This window comes from Balaenoptera physalus (genome assembly GCF_965194825.1).
Source record: "Balaenoptera physalus genome assembly, chromosome: 2".
Classification (NCBI taxonomy): Eukaryota; Metazoa; Chordata; class Mammalia; order Artiodactyla; family Balaenopteridae; genus Balaenoptera; species Balaenoptera physalus.
This window is the reverse complement of record NC_138883.1, coordinates 166956520-166970277: the sequence shown is the minus strand read 5'-3', so window position 1 is coordinate 166970277 and position 13758 is coordinate 166956520. Positions and strand designations below refer to the sequence as shown.

At 35.7% G+C, this 13758-nt stretch overlaps 1 protein-coding gene across 2 annotated transcripts in view; it reads right to left on the bottom strand.

The window, feature by feature from the left end:
- The window catches only part of SPAG6 (sperm associated antigen 6), an 82848-nt gene that overhangs the window by 10773 nt on the left and 58317 nt on the right, over positions 1-13758 (bottom strand). The window contains exon 10 of one of the 2 annotated variants that reach the window (XM_082449860.1): positions 12352-12497. The exons of the other annotated variant lie outside the window; for it this stretch is intronic. Within the exon in view, the coding sequence (XP_082305986.1) occupies positions 12352-12497 (146 nt within the window). The remainder of the gene's footprint in view (positions 1-12351; positions 12498-13758) is intronic. 2 annotated transcript variants of the gene reach the window in all.

Below are 13758 nucleotides of genomic sequence, written 5' to 3'. Positions count from 1 at the left end.
ATTACATTAATTTCTTCCACAATTTGTCAAGTTAACGTGGATAAAACTGTGTTTTCTCAACAGTGTGCTTATAGGCAGTCATAGATAAACAGATACATACATGCATACATAAAGAGCTACCTTAAAGAATGTATCTCCACCAAAGGCCTCCTATCCTTGAAAAAAATTGTCCCTCAACAGTGAGTCTCTTCAAAGTATTCTTAAACCAAAGAAGTTACAACTGTTTCTCTCTGAGTTAGTCACAAATTTTAAGCAGGCCTCACCTTCCTGGGTCTTATAAATGTGTTAGACACGAGATAGGTACTTTTATAGAAATGGTAGAAAGTGAATTTAGAAAAACCAAAACTTTAAAAATTGTGCTGTTTCATATGGTAGCCACTAGCTACATGTGGTTCTCGAGCCCTAGAAATATGACTGAGGAACTGAATTTTTATATTTAATTTTGATTAAAAATATTAATAACTGATATTCAATTAGTTATTAGAAAAATTTTAGGTGTGCTTGGAACAACTTGTGAATCTACTTTTTTAACTGTAAACTTATATAATCTAAATACAGATCATGTATTTCCAATGAAATTTAATATCTGAATTGAGATGCACTAGAAGTGATAAAATACCCACCAGATTTCAAAAACTTAGTATAAAAAATGTAAAATAGCTGATTGATAATTTTTATACTGATTACAAATTGAAATTATAAAGCTTAGATATATTGGGCTAGCAAAAATATATCATTAATATTTATTTACCCTGTTTCATTTTACTTTTTAAAATGTGGCTACTAGAATATTTTAAATGACATATGTGGCTCATATTGTATTTCTGTTGGACAGTATTGCTTTAAAATAAATGTCCCCAATAAATAAATTAGGACTTACCTATAATTCTTGAGGTTTTACCTGGCTAATTGCCAAGCTAATTGCCACTGTATACCTGTCTCCCCAGGGACCTCAGCGATGCCACAATCTCCAGGATTCCCCACAGGGAAGGAAATGTGCTCAGGACTTACACTTCTCACCCCCTCAGCAGGGTGTACATTTATCACTACCTAACTTCTCATAAATGCATACAGATCACGTATGTATCTCAGTGTATGGACCCATAAATAAGTACATCAAGTTACCCATTAACTGTCAGAAATCCCATTCCAGCTAGAACCTGTCTGATGCTAAGGAATTCTTTTTTTTTCTTTTTGGCCTATTTTTATTTAAGGAAACTTCATACTGTTTTCCATAGTGGCTCCACCAATTTACATCCCCACCAACAATACATGAGGGTTCCCTTTTCTCTACACCCTCTCTAGCATTTATTATCTGTAGACTTTTTTTTTTGATTCTTTGTACATTTATTTGTCTTCAGAATGTACTCCAAACATGGATTTATATTTAAAATATTGTGTTCTTAAGTCACTTAAGATAATTACTTTTACAAACAATAAGAAATTAGTAAAATTGGCTTCTGTTTCTAAATTCTTAGGAATTGCTGGGATTTTTTTTCTATTTGATTTAATTTTATTTTTAATTTTTAAATTTTATTTTTTTATACAGCAGGTTCTTATTAGTCATCAATTTAATACACATCAGTGTATACATGTCAATCCCAATCACCCAATTCATCACACCACCACCACCACCACCACCCCCCCACCCACCCCGTTGCTTTCCCCGCTTGGTGTCCATATGTTTGTTCTCCATCTGTGTCTCAATTTCTGCCCTGCAAACTGGTTCACCTGTACCATTATTCTAGGTTCCACATATATGCATTAATATATGATAGCTGTTTTTCTCTTTCTGACTTAACTTCACTCTGTATGACAGTCTCTAGATCCATCCACATCTCAACAAATGACACAATTTCGTTCCTTTTTATGGCTAAGTAATATTCCATTGTATATATGTACCATATCTTCTTTATCCATTCATCTGTCGATGGGCATTTAGGTTGCTTCCATGACCTGCCTATTGTAAATAGTGCTGCAATGAACATTGGGGTGCATGTGTCTTTTTGAATTATGGTTTTCTCTGGGTATATGGCCAGTAGTGGGATTGCTGGATCATATGGTAATTCTATTTTTAGTTTTTTAAGGAACTTCCAGACTGTTCTCCACAGTGGCTGTATCAATTTACATTCCCACCAACAGTGCAGAAGGGTTCCCTTTTCTCCACACCCTCTCCAGCATTTGCTGTTGGTAGATTTTCTGATGATGCCCATTCTAACTGGCATGAGGTGATACCTCATTGTAGTTTTGATTTGCATTTCTCTAATAATTAGTGATGTTGAGCAGCTTTTCATGTGCTTCTTGGCCATCTGTATGTCTTCTTTGGAGAAATGTCTATTTAGGTCTTCTGCCCATTTTTGGACTGGGTTGTTTGGTTTTTTAATATTGAGCTGCATGAGCTGTTTATATATTTTGGAGATTAATCCTCTGTCCATTGATTCGTTTGCAAATATTTTCTCCCATTCTGAGGGTTGTCTTTTCGTCTTGTTTATGGTTTCCTTTGCTGTGCAAAAGCTTTGAAGTTTCATTAGGTCCCATTTGTTTATTTTTGTTTTTATTTCCATTACTTACTCTAGGAGCTGGATCAAAAAAGATCTTGCTGTGATTTATGTCAAAGAGTGTTCTTCCTATGTTTTCCTCTAAGAGTTTTATAGTGTCTGGTCTTACATTTAGGTCTCTAATCCATTTTGACTTTATTTTTGTGTTTGGTGTTAGGCAGTGTTCTAATTTCATTCTTCTACATGTAGCTGTCCAGTTTTCCCAGCACCACTTATGGAAGAGACTGTCTTTTCTCCATTGTATATCCTTGTCTCCTTTGTCATACATAAGTTGACCATAGGTGCGTGGGTTTATCTCTGGGCTTTCTATCTTGTTCCATTGATCTATGTTTCTGTTTTTGTGCCAGTACCATATTGTCTTCATTACTGTAGCTTTATAGTATAGTCTGAAGTCAGGGAGTCTGATTCCTCCAGCTCCGTTTTTTTCCCTCAAGACTGCTTTGGCTATTTGGGGTCTTTTCTGTCTCCATACAAATTTTAAGGTTTTTTTGTTCTAGTTCCATAAAAAATGCCGTTGGTAATTTGATAGGGATTGCATTGAATCTGTAGATTGCTGTGGGTAGGATAGTCATTTTCACAATGTTGATTCTTCCAATCCAAGAACATGGTATATCTCTCCATCTGTTGGTCTCATCTTTAATTTCTTTCATCAGTGTCTTATAGTTTTCTGCATACAGGTCTTTTGTCTCCCTAGGTAGGTCTATTCTGAGGTATTTTATTCTTTTTGTTGCAATGGTAAATGGGAGTGTTTCCTTAATTTCTCTTTCTGATTTTTCATCATTAGTGTATAGGAATGCAAGAGATTTCTGTGCATTAATTTTGTATCCTGCACCTTCACCAAATTCATTGATTAGCTCTAGTAGTTTTCTGGTGGCATCTTTAGGATTCTCTATGTATAGTATCATGTCATCTGCAAACAATGACAGTTTTACTTCTTCTTTTCCAATTTGTATTCCTTTTATTTCTTTTTCTTCTGATTGCCGTGGCTAGGACTTCCAAAACTATGTTGAATAACAGTGGTGAGAGTGGACATCCTTGTCTCGTTCCTGATCTTAGAGGAAATGCTTTCAGTTTTTCACCATTGAGAATGATGTTTGCTGTGGGTTTGTCATATATGGCCTTTATTATGTTGAGGTAGGTTCCCTCTATGCCCAGTTTCTGGAGAGTTTTTATCATAAATGGGTGTCAAATTTTGTCAAAAGCTTCTTCTGCATCTATTGAGATGATCATATGGTTTTTATTCTTCAATTTGTCAATATGGTGTATCACATTGATTGATTTGCATACATTGAAGAATGCTTGCATCCCTGGGATAAATCCCACTTGATCATGGTGTATGATCCTTTTAATGTGCTGTTGGATTCTGTTTGCTAGTATTTTGTTGAGGATTTTTGCATCTATATTCATCAGTGATATTGGTCTGTAATTTTCTTCTTTTGTAGTATCTTTGACTGGTTTTGGTATCAGGGTGATGGTGGTCTCATAGAATGAGTTTGGGAGTGTTCCTTTCTCTGCAATTTTTTGGAAGAGTTTGAGAAGGATGGGTGTTAGCTCTTCTCTGAATGCTTGATAGAATTCACGTGTGAAGCCATCTGGTCCTGGACTTTTGTTTGTTGGAAGATTTTTAATCACAGTTTCAACTCCATTACTTGTGATTGGTCTGTTCATATTTTCTATTTCCTCCTGGTTCAGTCTTCGAAGGCTATACCTTTCTAAGAATTTGTCCACATCTTCCAGGTTGTCCATTTTATTGGCATAGAGTTGCTTGTAGTAGCCTCTTAGGATGCTTTGTATTTCCGCGGTGTCTGTTGTAACTTCTCCTTTTTCACTTCCAATTTTATTGATTTGAGTCCTCTCCCTCTTTTTCTTGATGAGTCTGGCTAATGGCTTATCAATTTTGTTTATCTTCTCAAAGAACCAGCTTTTAGTTTTATTGATCTTTGCTATTGTTTTCTTTGTTTCTATTTCATTTATTTCTGCTCTGATCTTTATGATTTCTTTCCTTCTGCTAACTTTGCGTTTTGTTTGTTCTTCTTTCTCTAGTTCCTTTAGGTGTAAGGCGAGATTGTGTACTTGAGATTTTTCTTGTTTCTTGAGGTAGGCTTGTATAGCTATAAACTTCCCTCTTAGAACTGCTTTTGCTGCATCCCATAGGTTTTGGATCGTCGTGTTTTCATTGTCATTTGTCTCTAGGTATTTTTTTATTTCCTCTTTGATTTCTTCAGTGATCTCTTGGTTATTTAGTAACGTATTGTTTAGCTTCCATGTGTTTGTTTTTTACGTTTTTTTCCCTGTTATTCATTTCTAATCTCATAGTATCATGGTCAGAAAAGATGCTTGATATGATTTCAATTTTCTTAAATTTACTGAGGCTTGATTTGTGACCCAAGATGTGATCTATTGTGGAGAATGTTCCGTGCGCACTTGAGAAGAAAGTGTAATCTGCTGTTTTTGGATGGAATGTCCTATAAATATCAATTAAATCTATCTGGTCTATTGTGTCATTTAAAGCTTCTATTTCCTTATTTATTTTCATTTTGGATGATCTGTCCATTGGTGTACGTGAGGTGTTAAAGTCCCCCACTATTATTGTGTTACTGTCGACTTCCTCTTTTAGAGCTGTTAGCAGTTGCCTTATGTATTGAGGTGCTCCTGTGTTGGCTGCATATATATTTATAATTGTTATATCTTCTTCTTGGATTGATCCCTTGATCACTATGTAGTGTCCTTCCTTGTCTCTTGTAACAGTCTTTATTTTAAAGTATATTTTATCTGATATGAGTATTGCTACTCCAGCTTTCTTTTGATTTCCGTTTGCATGGAATATCTTTTTCCATCCCCTCACTTTCAGTCTGAATGTGTCCCTAGGTCTGAAGTGGGTCTCTTGTAGGCAGCATATATATGGGTCTTGTTTTTGTATCCATTCAGCGAGCCTGTGTCTTTTGGTTGGAGCATTTAATCCATTCATGTTTAAGGTAATTATCGATATGTACACGTTCCTATGACCATTTTCTTAATTGTTTTGGGTTTGTTTTTGTAGGTCCTTTTCTTCCCTTGTGTTTCCCACTTAGAGAAGTTCCTTTAGCATTTGTTGTAGAGCTGGTTTGGTGGTGCTGAATTCTCTTAGCTTTTGCTTGTCTGTAAAGCTTTTGATTTCTCCATCGAATCTGAATGAGGTCCTTGTCGGGTAGAGTAATCTTGGTTGTAGGTTCTTCCCTTTCATCACTTTAAGTATATCATGCCACTCCCTTCTGGCTTGTAGAGTTTCTGCTAGAAATCAGCTGTTAACCTGATGGGAGTTCCCTTGTATGTTATTGGTCGTTTTTCCCTTGCTGCTTTCAATAATTTTTCTTTGTCTTTAACTTTTGCCAATTTGATTACTATGTGTCTCGGCATGTTTCTCCTTGGGTTTATCCTGTATGGGACTCTCTGCGCTTCCTGGACTTGGGTGGCTATTTTCTTTCCCATGTTAGGGAAGTTTTCGACTATAGTCTCTTCAAATATTTTCTTGGGTCCTTTCTCTCTCTCTTCTCCTTCTGCGACCCCTATAATGCGAATGTTGTTGCGTTTAATGTTGTCCCAGAGGTCTCTTAGGCTGTCTTCATTTCTTTTCATTCTTTTTTCTTTATTCTGTGGAACAAACAGCAGTGAATTCCACCATTCTGTCTTCCAGGTCACTTATCCGTTCTTCTGCCTCAGTTATTCTGCTATTGATTCCTTCTAGTGTAGTTTTCATTTCAGTTATTGTATTGTTCACCTCTGTTTGTTTGTTCTTTAATTCTTCTAGGTCCTTGTTAAACATTTCTTGCATCTTCTCGATCTTTGCCTCCATTCTTTTTCCGAGGTCCTGGATCATCTTCACTATCATTATTCTGAATTCTTTTTCTGGAAGGTTGCCTATCTCCACTTCATTTAGTTGTTTTTCTGGGGTTTTATCTTGTTCCTTCTTCTGGTACATAGCCCTCTGCCTTTTCATCTTGTCTATCTTTCTGTGAATGTGGTTTTTGTTCCACAGGCTGCAGGATTGTAGTTCTTCTTGCTTCTGCTATCTGCCCTCTGGTCGCTAAGGAATTCAAAAGTAGCTTCTCATCAGGAAAAAGTTTGGAATCCCTACCTTAGCAATTAAAAGCAATTTAAATCTAATCAGAACAATCTTTATTTATGTCTTTTATACTTGCAAAAATGAAACAAGTATTTGCTTGCTATGCATTTATCATCAAAACAAATAGTGAAAAAATGATAAGTGGCCAAGTGCTGCTACATAAGTTTCTCCAGTATTATTATAATGTTAAATTTGATCTAGCTAATAATGTGACTTAACATGGATAGAAAAAAGAACAAGAATAATATGCCTTGGTGTAGGTCTGTTTGGGACCCTCCTGTACCTGAATATCTGTTTCTTTGGTGTTGGGAAAGCTGGACAGCCACATGTAAATCAATGAAGTTAGAACACTCCCTCACACCATACATAAAAATAAACTGGAAATGGCTCAAAGACTTAAATATAAGACATGGCACCATAAAACTCCTAGAAGAGAACATAGACAAAACATTTTCTGACATAAATTGTAGCAATGTTTTCTAAGGTCAGTCTCCCAAGGCAATAGAAATAAAAGCAACAATAAACAAATGGGACCTAATCAAACTTATAAGGTTCTGTAAGCAAAGGAAACCGTAAACAAAATGAAAAGTCTATGGACTGGGAGAAAATATTTGAAAATGATGCGACCAACAGGGGCTTAATTTCCAAAATATACAAACAGCTCATATAACTCAATAACAGAAAAACAAAAAACCCAATCAAAAAATGGGTAGAACACCTCAATAGACATTTCTCCAATGATGACACACAGATGTCCAACAGGCACATGAAAAGATGTTCAACATTGCTAATTATTAGAGAAGTGCAAATAAAAACTACAATGAGATATCACCTCACACTGGTCAGAATGGCCATCATTAAAAAGTCTACACATAACAAATGCTGGAGAGAGTGTGGAGAAATAATCCTCCTACACTGTTGATGGGAATGTAAGTTGGTGCAGCCACTGTGGAAAACACCATGGAGGTTCCTTAAAAACTAAAAATAGAGTTGCTATACGATCCAGCAATAACACTCCTGGGCATATATCCAGACAAAACTATAATTTGAAAAGATACATACACCCCAATAGTCACAGAAGCACTATTTACAGTAGCCAAGACATGGAAACAACCTAAATGTCCATCGACAGATGAATGGATAAAGATTTAGTATACATACATACACATACACACACACACACACACACACACACACACACACACACACACACACAATGGAATACTACTCAACCATATAAAAGAATGAAATGATGGCATTTGCAGCAACATGGATGGACCTAGAGATTATCATAGTAAGTGAAGTAAGCCAGAAAGAGAAAGACAAATACCATATGATATCACTTACATGTGGAATCTAAAATGTGATACAAATGAACTTATTTACAAAACAGAAACAGACTCACAGACATAGAAAGCAAACTTATGGTTACCAGAGAGGGCAGGGGATGGGGAAGGGATAAATTCAGAGTTCGAGATTAGCAGATACAAACTACTATATATCAAATAGATAAACAACAAGGTCCTACTGTATAGCACAGGGAACTATATTCAATATCCTGTAATAAACCATAATGGAAAAGAATATGAAAAAGAATATATGAATATATCTGAATATATATATATGAATCACTTTGCTGTACACCAGAAACTAACACAACATTGTAAATCAACTGTATTTCAACTTAAAAAAAAAGAAAAAGAAAAAAAGAACAAGAAGAGGGGTGCCCACAGAGGACCATAACACAGATATTTACTGAATTGAATTCTTCCTATCTGTAAACCCTGTGGCTAATCCTAATAGCCTCTCACTTAATCCTAATAGCAACTCTGTGAAGTAGGTAATTATTCACATTTTAGAGATGAGGAAACTGGCTAAGAGGGTTAAGTAATATCTTCAAAGTCACAGTTAGCAAGTCGTTTGGACTGAGATAGGAACTTAGATCTGTTTGATACCTAAGTCCGAGCTTTTAGCCATACTCCTCATGAAAGAACGAAAACGAACCTTCAAAAAAGAACTGGAAATGCCTTTCCTCTGGCTATCACCCTACTTCTTCCTGGCCTTTAAGAATATAGGGGAGCTGGGCTTCCCTGGTGGCGCAGTGGTTGAGAATCTGCCTGCCAATGCAGTGAACACGGGTTCGAGCCCTGGTCTGGGAAGATCCCACATGCCACGGAGCAACTGGGCCCGTGAGCCACAATTACTGAGCCTGCGCGTCTGGAGCCTGTGCTCCGCAACAAGAGAGGCTGCGATAGTGAGAGGCCCACGCACCACGATGAAGAGTGGCCCCCGCTCGCTGCAACTAGAGAAAGCCCTCGCAAAGAAACGAAGACCCAAAACAGCCAAAAATAAATAAATTAATTAATTAAAAAAAAAAAAAAAACTGCTGCCAAAAAAAAAAAAAAAAGAATATAGGGGAGTTAACTCATCCTAGACCCATGTAGAATTTGGGTTACTGTAATAGCTGTTATCACACCAGAAATGTGCTGAATGGAAGATTATATGCATGTCTCACACCCCAGTTTAGGCAGAGATCCAGAAGACAACAGCTGTGGAGTGGCCCAGGATTAGAACTTAGGTCTTCTAACATCTTGTCCTGGGCGCCTTCCCTCTCATCATACCAACCACCTTTATTAAACATTTTTAAAGATTACTAAAATTAGAAGGCAATGTGAAATAAATGTTTAGGCTAAAAACAGCTGAGAGAATGTATCCACTGATAATCTGTCTTATAAAGAATAATTCTAAAATAGTCACCAAGTCATTTTTGAGAATTATGATAGCAAAAATTAAACAATTTTGAGATTATATTTGTCTGCTTTCATAGAAAGGCAAATTTTCAGAGATTTCTATAAAACTCCTCTAAGTTCTATAGAGCCCAACGCTTTAAAAAATATATGTCAGAAACTTGAAAAAGTTAGCCAGCTAACCAAAATTCGTCATGATAATTAGCCAGTTTTTAAAATGAAATCCCAGATCCCAGAATATGAGTAGTGGAAATTTTACAATGGTATTTTGACAAAGAACCAGGTCAAATTCTAACATGACAGAGTTTTTTATTTCACCTGGTGTCCTGTAAAACAATCCTAGAAATTAGTGGAAAGAAAACTTCTATTCAAGAAAGCACCTTACCATTGGTTAATTCTAATAGGTCAATCCATTTGGGGGACCAGTTAGTTTGCTTTTTCCATTTTTCTATAATTCTGTTTATGTTGGAAAATTGCATAGAAAGTTATTTTAAACTTATATAAAATAGCATTCTTCCTGAAGGGACATACATTCCATGCACAAAAATTAACTTAATTTTCTTCATAAAAGATTTTCATATTTCCTTCATTTAGTGGGTTCACACATATTTATATGTTATACAACCTTTTTGGTATGTTATTTTATTTATATATTATACATAGTATACATACATGTTATGATATACTACTCCTTTGATGTATTTTATATATATTAATATTTTCAAAGGTAATTTATTGGAACTCTTTTGGTCAAGAAGTTCTCATAAACCTCCCCAAAGTGAATGAACTTGTACACCTCTGGAAAGAATTTACTGGCAGAGTATATGTGAATATAAAACAAATTTCAATCTTAAAATTATTTTTGTGCTTTTAAAATCAATGTTACCATATGTATTAAAAACCACTGATATTAAATAGGAAGAATACTCCCAGAGTAATGGAAATAAAACAAAAATAAACAAATGGGACCTAATGAAACTCAAAAGCTTTTGCACATCAAAGGAAACCATAAACAAAATGAAAAGACAACCCACAGAGTGGGAGAAAATATTTGCAAATGATGTGACTGACAAAGGATTAGTCTCCAAAACTTATAAACAGCTCATGCGGCTTAATATCATCAAAACAAACAACCTCAGTCAAAAAATGGGCGGAAGACCTAAATAGACATTTCTCCAGAGATGACATACAGATGGCCAAGAAGCACATGAAAAGATGTTCAACATCACTAATTATTAGAGAAATGCAAATCAAAACTACAATGAGATATCACCTCACACCAGTCAAAATGGCTATCATCAAAAAATCCACAAACAATAAATGCTGTAGAGGGTGTGGAGAAAAGGGAACCCTCCTACACTGTTGGTGGGAATGTAAATTGGTACAGCCACTATGGAGAACAGTCTGGAAGTTCCTTAAAAAACTAAAAATAGAGCTACCATATGATCCTGCAATCTCACTCCTGACCATATATCCAGAGAAAAATGTGGTCCAAAAGGATATATGCACCCCAGTGTTCACTGCAGCACTGTTTACAATAGCCAAGACATGGAAGCAATCTAAATGTCCATCAACAGAGGAATGGATAAAGAAGATGTGGTACATGTATACAGTGGAATATTACTCAGCCATTAAAAAGAATGAAATAATGCCATTTGCAGCAACATGGACCGACCTAGAGATTGTCATACTGAGTGAAGTTAAGTCAGACAGAGAAAGAGAAATATCGTATGATATCACTTATATGCGGAATCTAAAAAGAAATGATACAAATGAACTTATTTACAAAACAGAAACAGACTCACAGACTTAGAGAATGAACTTATGGTTACCAGGCGGGAAGGGTGAGTGGAAGGGATAGTTAGGGAGTGTTTGTGACTGACATGTAAACACTGCTGTATTTAAAATGGATAACCAACAAGGACCTACTGTATAGCACATGGAACTCTGCTTAATATTATGTAACAACCTAAATGGGAAAAGAATTTGAAGAATAGATACATGTATATGTATAACTGAATCACTTTGCTGTACACCTGAAACTATCACAACACTGGTAATCAACTATATGCCAATAAAAAATAAAAAGTTTAAAAAATAAATAAATAAATTGAAGAAAAATAAATAAATAGGAAGAATAGTTTATATAACATATAAATTATAACAAATTTTAAAAATTGGAATTTGTAATCTCTAATATTAAGAGAAAATAAGAAATGAGTGTAGTATTAGAAAAATATAGATAAATATAGCCTTTAATTCTGCATGTTTTGTGGACAGTTTTCAAGATTCAGTTGCTTAATAATTCTATCTGTACTTGGTAACTTTGCTTTTATTTATTTGGGGTTTAGTGGTATAGTTCTCTTTTAGGCTTACAGGGACTGAGGCTTAGGTTTAATGCTCTGCAAACCAACCTCATTAAAAAAATTAATCTTGAAAAAAGCTTCCTGCTACATTACTATGAAGCATCTGCATTTCATAAAAAACGTTATTTATTTAATTTTTTCAAATATAGATAGTAACTTTCTCTTTGCCATTCAACATCTCTTTTTTATTTGTAATACTCTCACTGATATGAATGGAGCTTAAGGCAGAGAAATAATATGCAGGGAACTATGAAAATCAGACTCTTTCTAAATCAGGTTCATATTAAAGATTGTTAATTTACTTTGAACTCTGTATTTGAGTACTCTTTAGTAAAGCATGTATTAAATTAGTACAGAAATATCTCAAATGGCATTCCAGTTTGATGTGGAAATGTATGTGTCAATCAGAACATCATTTAATTTGAGGAATAAAAGAGATCAAGAGAGAAGTAGAAGTATACACTGGTCTTATGTGCTATTTCAAAGTCCACATTTTGACACAGTAGATATAAAATCTAGGTTTGAGAACAGAAAAACTACATTATAACTTTGACTTTCTCAAAGTCCATTTTTCCCACCTTACTATTTCTTCTGGGTAACAGTTGTTAATACTGTTGATGTATTCTTGAAGGAGAGATCCAGGTTCTGCTTTTATTTCTTGAATCTTTTTAAGTCCACCACTTGTTACAAAAAGTCGTCGAGCTTTGCTATCATGTGGCAGCACCTTGAAAAGTGAAGCACATAAAAATGTCAGCTTTTCTTTTCCAAGTTGGATTTTTACTACTGAAAAGCAATGATATATCTGAGGAAATGTATAAGAGAATTTATGTCCAATATACCTGTAACATAATGAGCCTAAATTTGCTGACCATTGGAAGTAAAATGCAGCCTTTTCAGAAATGTGTTAACTTTTTATGTTGCGGAGATGGAATAAAGACAATGAACAGGAGCAAAGATAATGGAGAGCCACTCATATACATACAAGTTAAAGCAGTATCTGTTCTTGTCTTATACAAACTGGAGGTCTCTCCAAGCTCCTTAACAAGGCACAGAGGGCCTTCTGTGACTCAGGTCCTAAATACCTCTCCAGTGTCCTTCCCTACCAACCTCTATGCTAAATTTTATTTCAATAATCTCAAAGGATGTGTCCAAACCATTTCTTGCCTTTGCCTGTGCTGTTTCCTCTTCCTAGAATACCCTTCCACCCTCCACACACCTCCCCCATTACTTGGCTCACTCTTATCTTTTTTATTTTTTATTTTTTGGCCACGCCACGTGGCATGCAGGATCTTAGTTCCCCAACCAGGGGTCGAATCAGTGCCCCCCTGCAGTGGAAACTGGACCATCAGGAAATTCCCACTCTTGCTTATGTTTTAAGACTCAGCTCAGATGTCACCTCCTTTAAGAAACTTTCTCTGGGATACCCCTATTCTCTTTTCCCAGGATGAGTTGGGTACTTTTCTTCTCTCATGGAATTCTGTTAAACCCCTATCAGTGCACTTGCCACATAATATTTTAATTATTAGTTTATATGTCTGTCACACATAAATGGCATTGAAGGTAGAAACCATTCATTCATTCATTCATTTCTCTAGTGCCTGGTGCCTAATAGATGCTCAATAAATGTTTAGGAAATGAAAGAACATACTAATGAGTAGGCAGAGAAACGAAATTGAGGAGGTGTTAGAGACAGAAGAAAAACCAGGGAAGTAAAGAATCAACAAATGCGAGAGAAGACTTTAAGAAGCGACTAATGAGAACTAAATAAGGTCACTGGGTTTGACAATGGATGTTAGTGTGTTGAAAGGAAAGAGCCAGTGGAGATGAAGAGGTTAATCATGCAAGACAACATGACCACCAGACAAGGAACAGATAAGGAAGGTCCTGGGGGCTGGGGATGCGGTTCCTGCTTTGTTCCTTCCATGGCCATTGCTACCATTCCCTCTGACAGAAACACCCTTTCTTTCTTCCTCCATTCTTCCTCT